The sequence below is a fragment of the Leuciscus leuciscus genome (genome assembly GCF_965113295.1).
Source record: "Leuciscus leuciscus genome assembly, chromosome: 12".
Lineage (NCBI taxonomy): Eukaryota > Metazoa > Chordata > Actinopteri > Cypriniformes > Leuciscidae > Leuciscus > Leuciscus leuciscus.
The window spans coordinates 4160837-4182093 of NC_138736.1; the positions used below are offsets into that span (position 1 = coordinate 4160837).

Below are 21257 nucleotides of genomic sequence, written 5' to 3' on the forward strand. Positions count from 1 at the left end.
GAAAATCTCCCCGCCTCGTCATGGAGACGTCACGACTTTGTTTCACTGAGCATCGGGTTCACTTGGTTGAAATTATATTTCTACAAATATTTGGGATATGTTGCGATATACAGTAGCCTACCGGTCAAAAGTTTGAAAACATTAAGGTTTTTGAAAGTAGCCTCTTAATTTCACCATGGCTGCATTTATTTGATAAAAAATAAACAGCAATGCTGTGAAATATTGTTACAATTTAAAAAGAGTATTGTAATTTTTTTTAAGTAATTTATTCCGGTGATCAAAGAAGCATCATTACTCCAGTCTTCAGTGTCACATGATCCCTAGAAATCATGGTAAAATGCTGATTTTGTGCACAGTTATTATTCGTGCTCAGTTATTAATAATGGTTCTTATTTTTATCCATGTTAAAAACATTTTTGCATGCTTATTAATATGTTTGTGGAAACCATGATACATTTTTGTCTGGATTCTTTTAATAGCCTAGAAATAGGCCCTATTTATTTGAAATTGAAATCTACTGTAACAATATAAATGTCTCTTTTGATCAATTTAATGTGTCCTTACTGAATAAAAGTTTTTTTTTATATAGGCCTATATTACTTAACCCAAACCTTTGAATTGGTAGTGTAGGTCTGGTTTCCTAAAAAACAAAATATTAAGCAGCACAACTGTTTTCAACATTGATAATAATCAGAAATGTTTCTTGAGCAAATCATCATAGAATGATGTGACACTAAAGACTGGAGTAATGATCCTAAAAATTCAGCTTTACCATCATATAAATATAGGCTATTACATTTTAAAACAGGAAACAATTATTTTAAAGTGTAATAATATTTCACAATATTACAGTTTTTATTAAATACATTTTTTTTTATTAATATAAAATGTAAAAATTTTGATCAAATAAATACAGCCTTGGTGAGCAGATACTTCTTTCAGAAACATTTACTAATTTTGACCGGTACTGTACATAATGGGAAAATATGTTGTTACTGAATATACCACATATTTCGAGATACCAATACAGATAGGCAATAAATAATGTTTATTACAGATAATAATAATTAAAAAAAAATATATATATATATATTACACATTTGTCTCTTTAGTCTTTCCATTTTAAATTTATTTGCTTACCACACAAGTTTACATTTTTTATGTCTTTATAATGATTGACAGCAATCATCACTAGAAACTGCATTATATCAGTGATTAAACTGAATCATTTCATCACATTTACTCCTTAAAACTAGTTCACATTTAATTATTTGGGTTTGATTAAAGTTGCTGCCGTGCCGATATACTGTACACAGCCGTTCATTTCTTTTTCACCTTTGTGCTTATTCCCCAAAAACTATGATTATACTTCTTGTTCACATGCATCAGTTTCAGTGAATACAGGAAATATAATTGCATTTTATTAGATGAAACCAACAGAGACACAGTGATCAGACCAGTCCTGTATGTAAATTAGTCAGCAATAGCACAGTCGATAAGGCCACTCAGGTCCATTGTCTCAGATGCATCTCCACCCGCTGGTTCATCTATTCAGATTCTAATGCCATCAGATAGGACTATTTGCAGAATGGTGAGATTTTGACGAGCCTATTTTAAAACATAAGCCCATGGGAGGCGATGCAACTTTTCGTAATTTCCCTTAGTTTGTATGCATTTCATGCATTCAGAGTTCATTGTTTTTTAAGAAATCTTCCATTCCCTTCAATGCCATACAAGCCTTTAACGCCATCCTCAATGTCTTGCATTCCTCATAGCTTTATTTCAAAGAGCTGGCATCTCCAGTTAACTCTCTCTAGGTAACAGATGCCTGTTCGACAGCTGCTATTTTCAGTCAAGATCAGCAGCACAGGCGCACAGTCGGGTCACATATACTGTGACAGTCACAGCGGAGTCTAAAAGTCAAAGAAATCACTGGAAATCTAGGATTTTTATGCTAATAAATGCTGGAGAACATGATAAAACAGGTTTTACACAAACTTGCAGCTCAAAAGATTTTAGGACAAAACTTTTATAATATAACTTGTAATACTATTCATAAGAACTAGCATAATAGACCAATATTTCACTATAGCTCACGTGTGTTTGTGCCCCACTTCACATCACACACAGACGACAGTGATAAGGATCGACTGTCTATTTGAGTAAAATATAATCAGTCACAATTGCATTAACAGTCCTGTTGTCCTTCATGCAAGCATTGCTTTGCATAGTCAAAAGATAATACAGAGAAATAAAAAGCTGAATTTTGTGCATTAAAAATAATGAGACAATATGCAGGGCAGCAGTTTTCAAAATGTGCAATAAATTGAGTGAAAATTAAGTTTAGTGGGTTCAGGAGAACATTGGAATTTTATTATTTATGTCCACAAAAGACATAAGTTGATAAAACTACTATACGCAAAAAAACAGATGTGTTCATGACATGAAATATCACAATGTGCAAAATATATTTAACACACAATCAAAATTGTGTTTTCGTCCACATTGCAATTTCGTTTCAATACTGAAATACCGGTAAGAAACTTTACCTGTTTACCTGTCAGTTTGATGCTTGTGAAACAGCTAATCTAAATAAATAAAAAAGCCTGAACAACTCTGATTAAGTCAACCCGAACCTATAAGGGCAAGTAAAATAATCAAACAAATCCTTTTAAAAGTCCCTTTATTAATCATGATTGTGGTCTTCTTTAACAGTAATCCTAGAAAATGAAGGACTTGTGTAAGCAACCAGTCACATGACTGAAATAAAAAAGAGATTCCACAGCAATTTAGAAAAAAATTTGAAAGTGAATTGCGGTGATTCCCACTTTTCCTCACACACAGCCCTAAGATGATCACTATTCACTCCGCACAGCTGTCTGGAGTCTCAACCCAACATACACACACAGCTCAGCATATCAAACCGCTTCAAACCACTGAACATTTGTCTTTTTGTTCACAGGGACGACTCTTGGTTTTGGTCTGACCTGTTTGCCTGGTTCATGTAGCAGCACAATGCTAACAGGCTTATTAGCTATTTATCCAGATAAATTGCCATTTGGTTTTTATCTCATGCACTCCACAAGTGTGGGGGAGGGCAGGGAATGTGTGCCACGAATCAACGTCAGAGTCTGGCATGAGATCAGTGTTGAGTCATGCAATACAGAGGGAAAGGCCTGAACTTCTCTCTCTCTCTCTCTCTCTCTCTCTCTCAAGGCTCAAACACAGAAGTCCTCAGTGCAAGATAGCTTTGTATTATGGCTTACTTTTTAAGTATTGCAGCAATGCTTATGAGTTTTGCCTTAGAAATCGGTTTGGATCAAAGTTTCTGCTAAATGAATAAATGCACATGTAAAATGTAATTTTTTGCTACACATGCATCTATTTCTATGCATGCATCTTTTTTTAAAGTCTGCATGAAATGGAAGTTTCCCTATATTTGTGACATATATCCGAATGAAAAAGCTTCTGGAACAAGAACAAAACTTTTTTATTTTGTGTTTGGCAAATTTTTCATCCGTAAACAGACATTTATGGGCTCATCTCATACTCTCTCACATATTTTGATTGAGGTAAACTCACTGCTTAAGTCTTTTAGTTTAAAAATAGCAATGAAAAAATGTGATAGATTCCAGGAACAATATGAAAGATTCCTTTGTAATAACAGTTGTTTCAGCTTTCTCTTATAAATTGTTTTTTCTTTCTTTCTTCTAATTATCTATCCCGTTAGTAGTGTTTCCCTACAAAAATGTATGGTACTTAACCTTTTATCTTTTATTTATCCTCTTTATATGTACCGGTATGTAAATGTTTATCCTTAAAACTTATCTGTCTTCACATTTATTTTTATTTTTATACCTTAATGTACTCCTGAAGGTGTTTGTATATTTGCATCATCTGTTTCTTGAATAAAAAATAAAGAAAGAAAAGCTTTAAAAATGTAGGGCGGGACTTGATTTTGCCTGTGAGGAATTGATTGGATGGATGTGGTTTGCTATTGGTCGATCTCATGTGAGTGACAGGTTGCTCCGCCCTCCCGCCAGTAAACACATCATCAGAGAAGAAATGTTGCTGCAAGAGGGAGACGAAGTTATTTTGATTAACAATTATGAGGCACATGAAAATAATCATGTGCACAGATAAATCATTTATAATAAATACGGCAATATTCCATACAAAAAAGGGTAAATATTGATGTGGTGACTAAGAATCCTAGGGCTTTCTAGCTCTAAATCAGATATGAAATACATTATTTGACATACAATTAAATTATTGTACTCTAGTTCTAAAGTTAAAACAACATTGCTTTTAAAATATTCAAACATAACATACCTTTAAAAATAGCCTATATAGTCATAAATATTAGGCCAATCTTCTTGTAACAAAGAAAAAGAAAAATTTAACCTAAAAGGTAGAAATCCTCCCACCTCCCCCTCAAGGTAACACACTTACACTTGCAAATCCCCCTATGCATTTTTAAGGTGTAATGCAAATGTTTGGGGGTCAGGGAACAAACATCTGCATGTGTGAGAACCCCATGCATCTGTCCCAGACATTTGGTGAATATGCAAAAGTGAATGAAAGGAAGTCACTTCACAACTGCTAAAAAGAAGTTACATATACAAAATAATATAAAATTTGACTCATTTATAAAAAAAAAAAACCCGATATAGGCTATATAAACCTAATGTGTTTCCTCCATAAGGTCTTTCAGGTAGAAAAGAAAATATGACTAATCTACAGTAATATAAACAATATAACAGGGTGTGTTATGGAAAGTTCAAGTTGATAGATCAAATACTTTGCTCCCTTGAACAGCTAGTGAAACTGTAACACAAGAAAGGTTATTTTACGACTCTCACAGGTTTAGTTTTGTCCACCAGATCATTTATTTACACATAAAATTCTGGAAATAAGGAATAAGTGCTTTTACAACAGGAACAATTAAAAAAGACTTGGCTAAAATAGTAAAGATATTCCGCTGTCTTGTTGATAAAATCGATGTATCACATCGAAATGCGCACTATATCAGTGAAACGAAGAGTTAAAACATCCAGTCAGACTACATTACATTCTTCACGTTTACATCAGGGTCACGCATGTAAATAAGCAATCACGTGATATCTTGCCGCATTCAGCAAAGTACATCCGGGTCGTTTTCTCAACAGTGCTGATGTAACGTAAATCGCGGAGGCAGTGTCATTGTGCCTATATCTGGTAATGTTACCCATTAACCGTTTTAGTTATTGGCCTACACATTTTAAAAATACATATAACAGTACTATCTGCTGTAAAATCTTGCGACATTCTTATAATCTAGCCATTTATCACCGATGTGATGCGCCACCTGCTGGCCGCCACCGCACAGCGTCAGTTAAAGGGATAGTTCACACAAAAAAAATAAAATTCAAGTTGTTCCAAACCTGTATGAGTGTCTTTCTTCGGTCGAACACAAAAGGTAATATTTTAAAGAATGTTAGTAACAAGACAGACTTTTAGGTTCAACTGAAGAAAGAAACTCATTCAGGTTTGAAACAACATGAGGGTGAGCAAATGATAACATCATTTTGGCTGAACTATCCCTTTAATTAGAGTGTGGTTGGCTCTGTTGGCTCATATATCATATATCTTATCATATGTCACTGTAGCAATTAGAATTATGCAAGGCTATTTACTCTGTAATTGCACATAGGAATGCAAATGGTTGATTAGTGATCTGTTCACTTGTAGATAACAAACTAGTGCTGACAAAGCATATGGAACATGACTCTAAATCTGCACTGTAAACATTGCATTGCATTTATTGTACAGAAATAGTTATGATTAAAAAAATTTAAAAAATACTTGGAAATTTTAAGCATTGATATATCCATGTCGTTGCCATTGTGACTCAAACAGAGACACATTGAGTGCTTAAAATAAACATTAAGTGAAACTTAACTCATTAAACATTTAAACTTTTGAAAAAGGCAAGTTTCAAACAATAATGAAACAATAATTTCCGTCTGGACTATTACTAACAGTATCTGTCAGTAAAACGGAAAGACCATCATGGTTTTCATGAAAATGTTAAGATGGCAGCCAGAACTGAACTGGCACAATTAATAGAGTCCAGTTACTTCATTAGCAAGATTAAAATGACCTGAAAAGCACTGGTACCAAAAAGATTCAAGTATTTTCATTATTGATGCATTAAAGTGCTTATTAATAAGTATTTTCAAATGGAATAAAATATGGTTGAATCCTCTAAATTTGTTCTTTTTCACCAATGTAACACATATTACACTTATTTATAAGATATCAAAAGTAATAGAATTATGAAACGGGATTATTCCGTTCAATTCCATATAAAATATCGCCAGAATAATAAACAGCACTTGTTGTTAAGGCACTTCCGATTTTCCCTTAAAAACCCTGAGTGAAATATAATTCATATCAGAGTCAAAAGTTTGGACAGACATTTCCGTTTTTTAAATAAATAATAGTATTCAAAGTGTGGAAATTATGTAGTGATCAAAAAAAATAAAATACTATCTGGTTCATTTAAAAGAATTGGTAGTAGTAGGCACATTTTATATTTGTCTAAGCATTTAAAGTAACAATTTTTGGTTACTTTATTTTAAGGTGTCTTTGTTACACTAATTATGCATTTAAGTACTGAGTAATATTAACTACATTTACTTACAATAGGGTTAGGTATGATTTAGAGTTAGTTGCATGTAATTAAGCACAATTTATAGTTATTACAATAGTAACTGTATGTAATATATATATATATATATATATATATATATATTACATACAGTTGCTATTGTAATAACTATAAATTGTGCTTAATTACATGCAATTAACTCTAAATCATTGTTATATATAATTTATATATAATAATTATATATATAACATTGAGACTAAAATAAAGTGTTACCAATGTGCGTTTTTTAAGATCATGAAAAACAAAGTGAAGTGCGTCCAAACTTTTGACTAGTAACATATGTGTTGAATATAGGATAAAACCTAAATAAGTCAGTCCTAATATCCCTCTGAATTGGTCAACTGGAATGTTTAACTGTGTGTATCTGTGTCTGATTCCTCATCTGTCCTTGCCCAACTCTGAATCTTTCCAGTGCCAAAGATGACGTAAAAGATGGCTCCGAAGGCGCTCACTCCGGCTGACAACCAGAACACATGCTTCCATCCTGTAACTGAGTGCTGTTCGGGGCAAAGAAAGGGAGAATGCATCAAAAAACATATCAAAATGACTTCAAACTGCAGATATATAATGCATATTAAAAGGACAGCTTACATCTTTGGTCAAGTAACCCACAACAATTGGTGCAAGAACACCAGGGATGGTCCCAAAAGTGTTTGTGATTCCGAGAAGCATTCCCGCGTACCTGAGAAAATATAGATATTTAACTGGTGCAACAAAAGTGGAAGATGTACTTAATTGATAGACTGTCTGATGCATGTTAGATTTAGCATAGCATAACAAATCAAGACTTGATTTGACTCTTTTTCTTCAAAATTCTTCAAAAACCAATAGTAAATTAAATTCCAGACAGAACTTATAGCCTACAAATCTACATTACGACTGAACAGCTTTGTTCAGCCAGTCAAGCAGTTTAGTTTTTGTACCGTGGAGCAATATCAATCTGGTTAAGGAAGACCCCAGCAGCACTGAAACCCCCAAACGCACTGGACATGGTCAGAAAGGTCACGGCCATCACACCGCTACAGCCCGAGAAGCCCACCGCCAGCAGGAAAACAGCGGGAAGAAACAGACCTATGGGACACAAGACACAAAAATATCAATTAAATTGTCTATAAGCTGCATTACAATTGAACTGACAGTAACATATATGTATCTGTCCCCCTTTTACACTCGGTCACAATAAATATTCATTAAAATGTGTGACAAAAAAACGTCCCATATTGTCCGTCCACAGAATTCTGACTATTTATCTGAGATTTTTCTCACAGTTACGAGTCGATGTCTAACAATTCTGAGAAATTAAGAAATGTAAACTCACAATTGCAACAGAATTGTGAGATATAAACTTGGAATAGCTAGTTATAAAGTGCGAACTGCAAACTCGCAATTCTGAGAAATGAAATCATAATTGAGAGAAATAAAGACAGAATTGTGATAAACTCGCAATTGCGAGAACAAAGGTCAGAATTGTGAGGTAAAAAGACACAAATCCGTTCTTTAACTACGAGTTTACGTCTCACAATTTGTACTTTTTTCTTGCAATTTTAGGTTTATATCTCACAATTTTGAGAAATAAAGTCAGAACTGAGAAAAATAAAGAGAAACAGATTTTTTTTCTCAGAATTGAGATATAAACCTAAAATTACAAGAAAAAAGTCAAAATTGTGAGACAATTCTGAGAAGATTTTGAATTTATTTTCCTCAGAATTGCGTTATAAAGTCAGAATTGTGAGATATAAATTACAATTGTGAGAAAAAGTCAGAATTGTGACAAAAAAAGGCAAAATTACCTTTCTTAATTGCGAGTTTGCATCTCACAATTCTGAAATTTTTACTCAAAATTGTGATATAAACTCAAAATTAGGAGAAAAAAGTCAGAATTGTGAGATATAAACTTGGAATTGCGAGAAATTAAGTCAGAATTGTGAGATAATAAAGTTGCAATTATCTTTTTTATTTTGTATGGATCCCCACACACGAAAAACAAAGTATATCATGGCCACAAATTAACAATTCTTTCCCACGACTTACTAATACGTCAGCATGTTTTTGTCACGGTTTTGGTCTGGTTTTGTTCTTGTCTTGTTTCCATGTCTGTCATGTGATTCCCTGTTTGTCATGTGATCCTGCCATGTCTTGTTATTGGTTAATTGTTTGATCATTGTTCACAGGTGTCCCTTGTCTAGTCATTAGTCTTGTGTGTATTTAAGCCCTCATGTTTGCCATGTGTCTTTGTCAAGTATTGTTTCCTGTAGTCTGCTGCTGTGTAAGTTTATGCTCATGATTTGGTTTTTGTTTTCATGCCACGCCATGGTTTTGTTTCATGTTTTATTTTAGTTCAAATAAACTGCACTTGGGTTCTCACTTTCAACTTGCCTCCAGTGGACCTATTATTACAGAATACTTGACCGTTTACCATGAACCCAGCAGTTGTTGCCCTCCTTTCTCTTCGCCAAGACAACCTCACCATTGAGGATTATGTTGCCGAGTTTTGTGAACTCTCTCACCTGGTGGACTTTAATGATGTGGCTCTCAAAGACATTTTTAGGGTAGGTTTGAATGAGCCTGTTTGCTCCCAGCTACCTGGGGGAAAAATTCATTGGTCTCTGGCACAATACATGGACTATGCCCTATTATTGAGCGGTTCCTCATTTACTGTGGGTTTTGAGGAGAAGCCCCACAAACCCACAGTATCTGCCAAGCCTGAGCCACTTCACGTCATGCCTGCCAAGCCTGAGCCACTTCACGTCATGCCTGCCAAGCCTGAGCCACTTCACGTCATGCCTGCCAAGCCTGAGCCACTTCACGTCATGCCTGCCAAGCCTGAGCCACTTCACGTCATGCCTGCCAAGCCTGAGCCACTTCACGTCATGCCTGCCAAGCCTGAGCCACTTCACGTCATGCCTGCCAAGCCTGAGCCACTTCACGTCATGCCTGCCAAGCCTGAGCCACTTCACGTCATGCCTGCCAAGCCTGAGCCACTTCACGTCATGCCTGCCAAGCCTGAGCCACTTCACGTCATGCCTGCCAAGCCTGAGCCACTTCACGTCATGCCTGCCAAGCCTGAGCCACTTCACGTCATGCCTGCCAAGCCTGAGCCACTTCACGTCATGCCTGCCAAGCCTGAGCCACTTCACGTCATGCCTGCCCAAGCCTGAGCCACTTCACGTCATGCCTGCCAAGCCTGAGCCACTTCACGTCATGCCTGCCAAGCCTGAGCCACTTCACGTCATGCCTGCCAAGCCTGAGCCTCTTCACGTCATGCCTGCCAAGCCTGAGCCTCTTCACGTCATGTCTGCCAAGCCTGAGCCTCTTCACGTCATGTCTGCCAAGCCTGAGCCTCTTCACGTCATGTCTGCCAAGCCTGAGCCTCTTCACGTCATGTCTGCCAAGCCTGAAACTCTTCACGTCATGTCTGCCAAGCCTGAATCTCTTCACGTCATGTCTGTCATGTCTGGGTCTCTTCACGTCATGTCTGTCATGTCTGGGTCTCTTCACGTCACGCCTGCCAAGTCCGAGTCTGTTCACGTCATGTCTGTCATGTCTGGGTCTCTTCACGTCACGCCTGCCAAGTCCGAGTCTGTTCACGCCACGTCGGCCGCCGAGCCGGTGTCTCCTGACAAGATGGCCGCCGCCGAGCCGGTGTCTCCTGACAAGATGGCCGCCGCCGAGCCTGTGTCTCCTGACAAGATGGCCGCCGCCGAGCCTGTGTCTCCTGACAAGATGGCCGCAGCCGAGCCTGTGTCTCCTGAAAAGATGGCCGCCACCGAGCCTGTGTCTCCTGACAAGATGGCCGCCGCCACACCTGAACCTGAGCCCTCAGTTATGGCTACACTAACAATTATGGCCACAGCCATATGGTGTGTGTGGTCTGTGCACACATTTGAAGTTCACGTCACGTCTGCCGAGCCAGAGCCTGAGCTTCACGTCACGTCTGCCGAGCCAGAGCCTGAGCTTCACGTCACGTCTGCCGAGCCAGAGCCTGAGCTTCACGTCACGTCTGCCGAGCCTGAGCTTCACGTCACGTCTGCAGAGCCTGAGCTTCACGTCACGTCACGTCTGCCGAGCCAGAGCCTGAGCTTCACGTCACGTCTGCCGAGCCAGAGCCTGAGCTTCACGTCACGTCTGCAGAGCCTGAGCTTCACGTCACGTCTGCAGAGCCTGAGCTTCACGTCACGTCTGCAGAGCCTGAGCTTCACGTCACGTCTGCCGAGCCTGAGCTTCACGTCACGTCTGCCGAGCCTGAGCTTCACGTCACGTCTGCAGAGCCTGAGCTTCACGTCACGTCTGCCGAACCAGAGCCTGTTCACGTCACGACTGCTGAGACTTTTCACGTCATTTCTGTTCTTGAACCGTTGTCTGTTCCAGCCCATAACCCCATAACGATCCCCAAGAAAATTTTGGGGGGGGGGGGCAGTAGGGTCCTTGAAAGGACCATAGAGGCCGCGCCGCCATGGCCACCTGAGCTGTCTGGTCCACCCTGGCCACCTGAGCTGTCTGGTCCACCCTGGCCACCTGAGCTGTCTGGTCCACCCTGGCCACCTGAGCTGTCTGGTCCACCCTGGCCACCTGAGCTGTCTGGTCCACCCTGGCCCACCATCCCTCCCCCAAGACCGCCTCCGCTCCACCACCCACCTGGACTCTATGTTTTGCTGGGCGTCGGGAGACGCCCTTAGAGGGGGGGATTCTGTCACGGTTTTGGTCTGGTTTTGTTCTTGTCTTGTTTCCATGTCTGTCAAGTGATTCCCTGTTTGTCATGTGATCCTGCCATGTCTTGTTATTGGTTAATTGTTTGATCATTGTTCACAGGTGTCCCTTGTCTAGTCATTAGTCTTGTGTGTATTTAAGCCCTCATGTTTGCCATGTGTCTTTGTCAAGTATTGTTTCCTGTAGTCTGCTGCTGTGTAAGTTTATGCTCATGATTTGGTTTGTTTTCATGCCACGCCATGGTTTTGTTTCTTGTTTTATTTTTTGTTCAAATAAACTACACTTGGGTTCTCACTTTCAACTTGCCTCCAGTGGACCTATTATTACAGATTTACTAAATATATTTACTATAATTACTAAAACGAGAGAACGAATTCTTAATTCACGGCCACGATATAAATTTCTTGTCTGCACGTCGTGTGCACAGCTCTGTAATATAGTTTTATTCCGTGGCTTCCATTCAAATCACATACCAATGAAAGTGAATATTTTGCGTATGGCGGTGACACTCAGGAGCTCCCTCTCCAGCAGATCGTCTGCCAGCACACCTGAGCCCACCGAGAACAGCCAGCCAAACAGATACGGCAGAGCAGAGAGGAACGAGTTCTGAATGATGACAAGACAGAGTGAGACGCAGTACAGAAACCAGGGGCCGGTTTCACAAAGCTATTTTAGACCGGTCTATAGTGTTAGACAAGTCTAAGATTTGCTCATGGACTAGTCTAATGCAAGTTAAGACTGTTTCACAAAAATAAAGACTGACTTAATTTAGACCAAAAAAATTAGACACCTTACCCCAGGCTAACTTAGGTCTAAGACTGTGTTACCTTGGCAACCAGCAGTAACAATCAGTTACATTACAAACAGCCAAAAGAAAAGGGAAAATGGCTCATAATTTAAACATTTCTTCTTGTTACTACATTCTCCGCTAAATTTCCCAAGTAAAATGTCCTGGTCACTGTTATACTGTTATACTCCTCCAACAAACACATATTTTCCACTGGGGTAAACTGCAATGAGCGGTTGAATGCGCTTACTCGATCCGCCATGGTTTTTGTTTTGAAAAGTGTCTTATTTTACCCAGAATGCATTGCAGTGTAGTCCTACTTAAGATAGTCAGAGTCTTAAGCGCTTTGTGCAACGGTCTGATTTTGATGTCTATCTGAAGTCTGACTATCTACTATATCTAAGCCATAGTCAAAGTCTATCTTTGTGAAACCGGCCCCAGACTGGTTCAATCGAAATTTACCGATTGCCTCACCTGTTGCAAATTAAAGTGGAGCACAGTGTCCATGTAGGTAGGAAGTGAGGTGAGGAGAGTGTAATAAGCCCAGTTGGAGCACATCTGTGAGATGATTATGGCCCAAAGAGGCACAGAGAACACCATAGATACTAAAGGCACTGACCAACCATGAGGCACCCCCTAAAAACAGAGAAAATATCAGATCAGCATCATAAATGCCTGTAGATCTAAACCACAGATTAATTATGATGTTGGAAATTCATGTTATTTGATGATTAGTTCTAAACACAATAACAAATTTAGGTTACACTTTATTTTAAGGTGTCATTGTTACAGTGTAAATATATATTTAAGTACTGAGAATTATTAATTAACTACATGTACTTTCTATAGGGTTAGGGTAGGATTTAGTTGAGGGTAAGTTGCATGTAATTATGCATAATTTACTGTTATTGCTATGATAAGTACATGTAAAATATGTAACAAGGACACTGTAAAATAAAGTGATACGCAAATTTACATATCATTATGCTCGGTTTTTTTTTTTTTATATAAAGAAGGAGACCAAACTTTATGCATCATCAAAAGTAGATCATACCTGTGAACCGATTGAGGTAATTATGTAATCTTTCTCTCTGTCAGTAATTCTTGGGTGAGTTCGGGGTTCATCCGATACCAAGAGAAACCAAATCAGTGCCCAAAGACACCCTACACCACCTGGTGGTTAAAAACACTTTAATACATACATGTTTGATATAAGATATGATTTTATATTACATTATGCATGATGTTAAAAATATGAAGACAAGAGCAAGCAACTAGATGCTGTTCAAATGTTTGGGGCTGGTAAGATTTATTTTTTTAAATGTTAAATGCTCACCAAAAATACAGTAAAAACACTAATATTGTAAAATATTATTACAATATAAAATAACTTTTCTAATTTAATTAATTTTAACATGTAATTTATTGCTGTGATCAAAGCTGAATTTTCAGCATCATTACTCCAGTCTTCAGTGTCACATGATCCTTCAGAAATCTTAATAATAATATGATATGCTGCTCAAGAAATATTTCTGATTATTAACGTTGAAAATTGATATTTTTTCAGAAACCAAAAAAAAAAAAAATCTCATCATTCTTAAATGAATAGAAAATTCAAACGCACAGGATTTATTTGAAATATAAATCTTTTGTAACATAATAAATGTCTTTATTGTCAATTTAATGCATCCTTGTATTAATTTATATTTCTAAATCTTATTGACCGAAAGTGTTTGTCTCCCTCACCACAGGAGTAGAAGACTGCCGGCCATCCCAGATTATGGCAGATGAGGCCAGTGAGAGGAAGAGCCACGAATGCACCGAAGCTCGATCCCGCACCGGAGAGCGTCATGAGACGAGACCTCTCTAACGGAGGAGCCCAGCGCGACCACATCGCCATCATAGCAGGAAACGTCACGCCCTACACACAAGAACACCACACACACTCAAATACAGATGCATATTTTACACACTCTCCATTTGAATCATGGGTAACACTTTACAATAAGGTTCTAACATTAGTTAACATGAACTAAGAATGAGCAATACTTCTACAGCATTTATTAATCTTACTTAATATTAATTTCAACATTTACTAATCCATTATTAAAATCATGTTGGTTAACATTAGTTAATGCACTGTGAACTAACATGAACAGACAATGAACAGCTGTATTTTTATTTAACTAACATTAACATTAACAAAGATTAAAGGGATATTTCACCGCTGGAAAGATGAATGTGTATTTAAATTGGGTCATTTATGTAGTAGAAATGTGAAATTATTTTAGAAGTTGGTGCCTACTAGACTGAGAAAAGCCAGAAAATGTATTTTTGGCTCATGTGGATGAAAGACAACAACTCCCAGAATGCACTTGCTTCGCTGCCCTACGAGGACACGCCCAAGCCACGCCTACCAGTTACAGAGGGCAGTATCGGGAGAAATTATACAACTAGGCTACTAGTCGACTCGAAACTGAAAAGACGCCGTTTAATCGTGAGATCCCCCTATGGGCGGGTTGAACACATGCGGAACGAGCTCCTCCTACTGGCTGTAGTCTCTCGCCTCTGGACAAGAAAGCCTCAGATGATGCTAAATTACCATTTTTGTGTCATCTGAGGTTTTTTTCCAGACGCACAATACAGAAATCTCTCGTCTCAGGGGGACATGAGGGAGGGAAGCACGGTCACTCGAAAATACTACCGGGTTTCTACAGATACAAAGCTTAATGCTAATCGGTGAAGTACCCCTTTAACTAATACAGTAACACATGTATTGATCATTGTTAGTTCATGTTAGTTAATGCATTAATGAACCTTATTGCAAAGTGTTACTAACCTCCCCGAATCCCTCGAGCGCACGCAGGGCGAACAGCCACTTGTCCCCGAGCTGAGCTGACAGAGGAGTGAGGAGAGTGAGGACGGCCGTCCCGAGAACACCACCACCGAGGAAGAGGCTTCCTCCGAAACGACCCGACAGGTATCCACCCGGGATCTGAGTGAACAGGTATCCGAAGAAGAACGCACCAAGCAGCATCCCCTGTGTTTCGGGACTCCATGGGTATCTTGGAATCTTGGGAAAGAAAATTAAAGAGAGAGAAATATGACAAGAACCCAAACATTTGTATATACTCTACAGGTCAAAAGTTTGGGGTGAGTAAGATTTTTGTTGTGGTTATTAAAAGACATTAAAATGATAGTTCACCCAAAAATTACTCACCCTCAAGTTGTTTAAATTCTTTAAAATATCTTCTTATGTGTTCAACAGAAGAAAGAAACTCATACAGGTTTGGAACCACTAAGTGATCGCAAAATTAAAAAATTTTGGGTGAACTATCACATTAATACTTTTATTCTGCAAGCCAAGGAAGCATTAAACTGATCAAAAGTGACAGTAAAGACATTTATAATGTTCTAAAAGATTTCTATTTCAAATAAATGCTGTTCTTTTGAACGTCCCATTCATCAAAGAATCTTTTCAACACTGATAATAATCAGAAATGTTTCTTAAGCAGAAAATAAGCATATTAGAATGACTTCATTACTGGAGTAATGATGCTGAAAATTCAGCTATGGCTTAACAGGATTAAAATACATATTCAAAAACATCTTATCCTTCCCTCGCACTTTGCAACAAATCCTTCTCTCACGGGTCAAAATGACCCGTGGCCATTCAATTATACTTTTTTTTTTTTTTTTTGTCCAGAAACCTTATTTCATTTAATTTTGATACATTTTTTTCTATTTTTAATGCAATTTGTTTAGGAGATTTTTCATTATTTTTCATTGTATTTACCTTTAACCTGTTAACTGTCACCCCCCTTTTTTCGAGTAGACATGAAAATGCACATTTCAAACTTAAATGGTTGTAATTAAAGAATGCTTTGGAGTATAGACGTACAATTGGTCTTGTTTTAAAGAAGACATTTGGCAGATTTTTGTAGAAGTGAAATAAATTAAGAAAGTGAAACAGAAAAAAAGTTATAGAAGTTTGAGTTTATGGAAATGTACAATGTAAAAAAATTAATTATTCATATTTTATATGAAATATATATTTTTAAAACCTGGGTGACTCTAAAACTGCAAAAAAATCAAAGTAAAAAATCTGAACAAGTTGTGTTTCAAAATTTAGGTTGATATCTCAAAAAATGAGCTTTCAGTAAGATTTTGTTTGGGCGCAGTACCAAACTTTTTCACTAGGTGACAACCAGACTCCATTACTGCCCATATAAGGGCGCCTCCATTTCCATATGTGGTTTGAGTGATCTGAACCATTATTTCCACAATTTTCATGCAATTTATGAAGTAGACATTCTATTCAGAAGTAATATGGGAAGTTTGGCAGATTTTGATATGAATTCAACAATAAAAAGAACATGTTTGTGCGCTATAGCTCACTGCCACATCACAAATGGTGAATATATAATTTTTTTCTTCATATTTGAAACATTTTCAGACCCTTTTTTCTAAAATAATTGAATGGATGCTATCTTTTGAACTCTTGGCATGAAAACAAACAGGTTTCTACCATTCTTTCATGATTTTTCATGTTCATTGCTATTTCAAAATAAAGGTCTGAACACGCCTTAGGAATATGAAAATATTCTTGTTGCAAATTGATAAATTACGGCTCCTCTGTAATTTATTTTGAAAATCAGTCACCAAATATGAAAACTAGAGATTGTAAGCTTTCAAATGATATATGGTTTGTCAAGATTAGTTTAGGTTTAGTATAGGATATTACTGTTTTAAATATGTAATGGATTTGGGCCCACCGGTGGGCCCGTGACAGTTAACAAGGTTAAATTACTAGATTTTCAATGTAAATTCAAAATAACTCAAAATTTCATGTACAACCCTTTTAATTCAGCTCAAAATATCTTACATTGGGTGTCTTTGCCGACCTCTTGTTGAAAATAATAATGGTAACACTTTACAATAAGGTTCCTTTATTAAACATTAGTTAATGTATTAACTAACATGAACTAACAATGAGCAATACATTTATTACTGTTTTTGTTAATCTTTGTTAATGTTAATTAATAAAAATAAAGCTGTTCATTGTTTGTTCATGTTAGTTCACAGTGCATTAACTAATGTTAAAAAGATTTTAATAAAGTATTAGTAAATGTTGAAATCAACATTAACAAAGATTTACAAATGTTGTATAAGTGCAGTTCATTATTTAGTTAATGTTATTATTGTAACCTTATTGTTACAACCTTATTTTTATTAGGTTTATTGTAACCTTATTGTTTATTGTAACCTTATGTAACCTTATTGTAAAGTGTTACCATAATAATAATATAACATGATATTTCATGAGTCTTGCCACTAGATGGCCTTATAGCTGTATCTGGAGCAAATGAGCTGTTCCGCTGGGTCCTAAAGTCAGTTAGCTTCAGTATGCATCCAGATACATATAAAATCATTGGTGAAGTTTTAGCATTTTTAGTTAGAATTTTGAGAATTTTTTAGGTTTTTCTCTGTGTACTGAAGAATTCCTCGCATTCCATTCATTCCTAAGGGGGTCAAATTGACCCGCGAGGGAAGGATTTGTTACTTTTTTAAATTTCAACCACAAAACTTGAATCAAAATGGCCCGAGGGAAGGATCTTACTGACCCCAAACTTTTGAACGGTTAGTGTATAAGAACGAATCCATGACATATGTGGAGACCTGCCAGGTTCTGGGCATGAAAAGCAGCGTGCGGTGTATTCTTACCCCTGGCTGTTCTGAGCTTTGGCTGTTGTTGTCAAGTGTATGGGAGGGTCCTGGACACTCGTTTGATTCATTGCTATTGGATGACGGCTGGTCATTGGTTCCATTTACCATAGCAACCATGGCAACACTGAGATTTACACGCAGACCATAAACCACAGCAAAGCCAAAGAACATCATAGCAGCCAGATTGCATCGCACTGAGCAGCATTTGGGAGGCACTGTCACACATACAAACACATTCTGAAATGTCAAATAATTATAGATTTTAAAAATATTTATAAAGATTATAGTCACTTTGTACACTACTTTTCATAAGTTTGGGGTCAGTTTTTTTTTTTCTTTTTGAAAGAAAATAATTAGTGCTGTAAAATCGATTAAATCACATATAACATAAAAGTTTGTTTTCATATATATATATTAGGGCTGTCAAAAGATTAATCGCATCCAAAATAAAAGTTTGTGTTTAAATAATATATGTGTGTGTACTGTGTATAATTAAATTTGTATATATAAATACACACACATGCTTGTATATATTTAAGAAAAATGTGTAATTTATATAGAAAAAAATTATATTTACATATAATATAAATTATATAGAAATATATATACAGTATATGTATGCAAATATTTCTTAAATATATACATGCATGTGTGTGTATTTATATATACAAAATAATTATACACAGTACACACACATATATTATGTAAACACAAACTTTTATTTTGGATGCGATTAATCTTTTGACAGCCCTAATATATATATATATATATAAAAATAATTAGTGCTGTAAAATCGATTCAATCACATATAACATAAAAGTTTGTTTTCATATATATATATATATATATAAAAAAACACACAAATATATTATATATAATAATATATACACACATATATAAAATAAACACAAACTTTTATGTTAGATGCAGTCAGTCGCAATTAATCGATTTGACAGCACTAAAAATAATACTTTTATTAAGCAAGGACGCGTTAAATTGATCAAGAATACAAAAAATAAACAAAAACTGTTTTCAACATGGATAAAACAACGGCGAATGAAAATAGGAATAAATTACATTTGAAAATAGATAAAATAGAAAACAGCTATTTTAACTTGTAATAATATTTCACAATATTACTGTATTTTGGATCAGATAAATGCAGCCTCAGTGAGCATAAGAGACTTCTTTGAAAAGCATTAAAAATCTTACTGACCCCACACTACAGTAGTATTTGTGTGACAAGACCTATGCAGCTCATTAAAAAACACACCACAACTTTTCATGCGGATTTTTAACGAACTGCAAAAGATCAAATCGCAGACTAACCTGTGGTTTTCACCACGTCTCGTTCTAAAAGTGGCGCAGTGTCACTGTCCTGGTCGTCTGCGCTCGAGTTAATGGAGTAGCCGTGGTTTAGCGCCATGATCGCAGCGGCTAAGGTGGAAGTTTTGAGCTAAACTTGAGCTAGTTGAAGTATGACATCCACAAATCCTGAAACAAAAACAAGACATTTGGGTCATGCCGTGTTAACTCAACCAGAGGTCATCGGTTCTGGAAAAAGAAATACATAAATGAAGAAGAAAGACAAATGATTAAATGTTATGGATGTATATTTTCTGATTAATTCACTCTTTTGTCGAGGGGGTCAAAATGGCAATTTTCACCTGATATTTGGAGCCAAATTACGGCTGGGTAAAAATGACTTTAGAAAGATGTAAGAATCATAATTTTATTTCTACACCGAGATTGGTAGGTTTATTAGTTAAATCTGTTGACTTTAGCGAGCTCTGTTGGCATTATATGCCAATGGTGAAGGTTCAGAAATGGGGAAAAAGCACTTATTGTTTGTTGCCCCAAATTTTAAGTATTAATAGGCTAAATAAAGTATATAAAGTATTAATAAAGTATATAAAACTCAAGAAGTATTAAAGATATCTTAATATCCTTTTAGATTCTGGTACTTAACACACATTTCTTTTGGCATCTTCATTTTAAAGACCCTAAATGGTTCAATCCCAGAGAAATGGAGATCATAAAATAAAGATGCTGCCATCTTTCTAAAGTCATTTTTTACTCAGTCAATATTCATTCATTACACTTAATATTTTGGCTTTCATCACTATTTATGTCTGTCTTTCTTCAGGAAAAAATATTAAAATAAAACAATTCCATATATTTCTGTCTAATGCTCCACATTAGTGTTTGATATCATCATCAGTCCATTCACTGTGGGCTCTTCCTTTTCTGTTGGACCATCCATCATGATCAATATACATTTTTTAATCTTCCTGTCATCATTCATTATGCAAATGTGTCTGTCTCAGTTTTCTTTGATTCTTTCAGACGAATTCTATGACGACGTTCTTCATTCGTGACCTTTTGGGTTCATTGATTCCTTTCAAATACTATTAAATCTTTAGCATTGCTTTTTTTGTTTCATCCTTTTTTTTTTCTCTCCAGATCTGTTCTATAGTCTTTAATATTATTTATTGCAATTCAGGTCATATGTTATATTACACATATGTAAACATCTCAACATTCCCCTTTCAATCTTTGTGATTTTCATGTCATTAAATACTATTGCCCAAATTAATCAGGAAGCTCTTCATTTAAAAGGTCTAATAGTATTTTAATAGTTTTTGCTTTAAAAAAGAGAAATACTCACTATTGTGAAGCCCAAACCTTATGTAGCAAATTGTGCAAGCACTATAGAAACTATAAAATATCATATCATATAGGTTTAAACTCCCATAATCTCTAGTGTAGAACTTGAGCACATGACAGCATCTGAGCATAACATATGACCAGCACAAAGGTTGATAGAATAGATCAGCTGACATGTTGTGAATAAACATCAGCCACAACATCCAACATCTCTATGTCCATCCATAGCATCAGTGATTCAGGTGGCATTTATTTGCCTCCTCTTTACTTGACTCAACATAAATAAGAAAATGTGGGGGAAAAAACATCAGCTAAATGTAAAAACATGACACATATGATGACTTATGACTTATACACACATATACATATATATTAATTGTGTATGCATTTATATGTTACGCTATTTATACAAATACAAAGTATCCAATGACATATAGCGCACTTTTTATTTATACTTACCATTAACATGTTTCCCAAACAAATTTAAGATTCTGGACAGTCGCTGGATGCTTATGAAGAAGACGGTTCGTTTACGGCCCCTCCATAACCTTACAAAACCGTTGTTTTTTTCTATAAGTACTAAATGTTTAAAATACCGGGAAACATGAATGCTGACTGGTGTGGTGAAGTGTTGAGAAACTCACATCTGTTTTTGTC

General features: G+C 36.4%; 1 protein-coding gene across 1 annotated transcript; it reads right to left on the reverse strand.

The window, feature by feature from the left end:
* Window positions 1–5403: 5403 nt before the first annotated feature.
* On the reverse strand, window positions 5404–21225 carry LOC309510916 (sialin). The gene is made up of 11 exons (XM_082185910.1): window positions 21060–21225; window positions 19263–19427; window positions 17931–18148; window positions 15046–15279; window positions 13953–14127; window positions 13261–13379; window positions 12681–12842; window positions 11893–12025; window positions 7636–7783; window positions 7304–7394; window positions 5404–7209 (listed from the first exon to the last, which is right to left on the reverse strand). The coding sequence occupies exons 2-11, from the start codon at window positions 19357–19359 to the stop codon at window positions 7063–7065; spliced, it is 1524 nt and encodes a 507-aa protein (XP_082042036.1). The 5' UTR covers window positions 19360–19427; window positions 21060–21225; the 3' UTR covers window positions 5404–7062.
* Window positions 21226–21257: the final 32 nt, after the last annotated feature.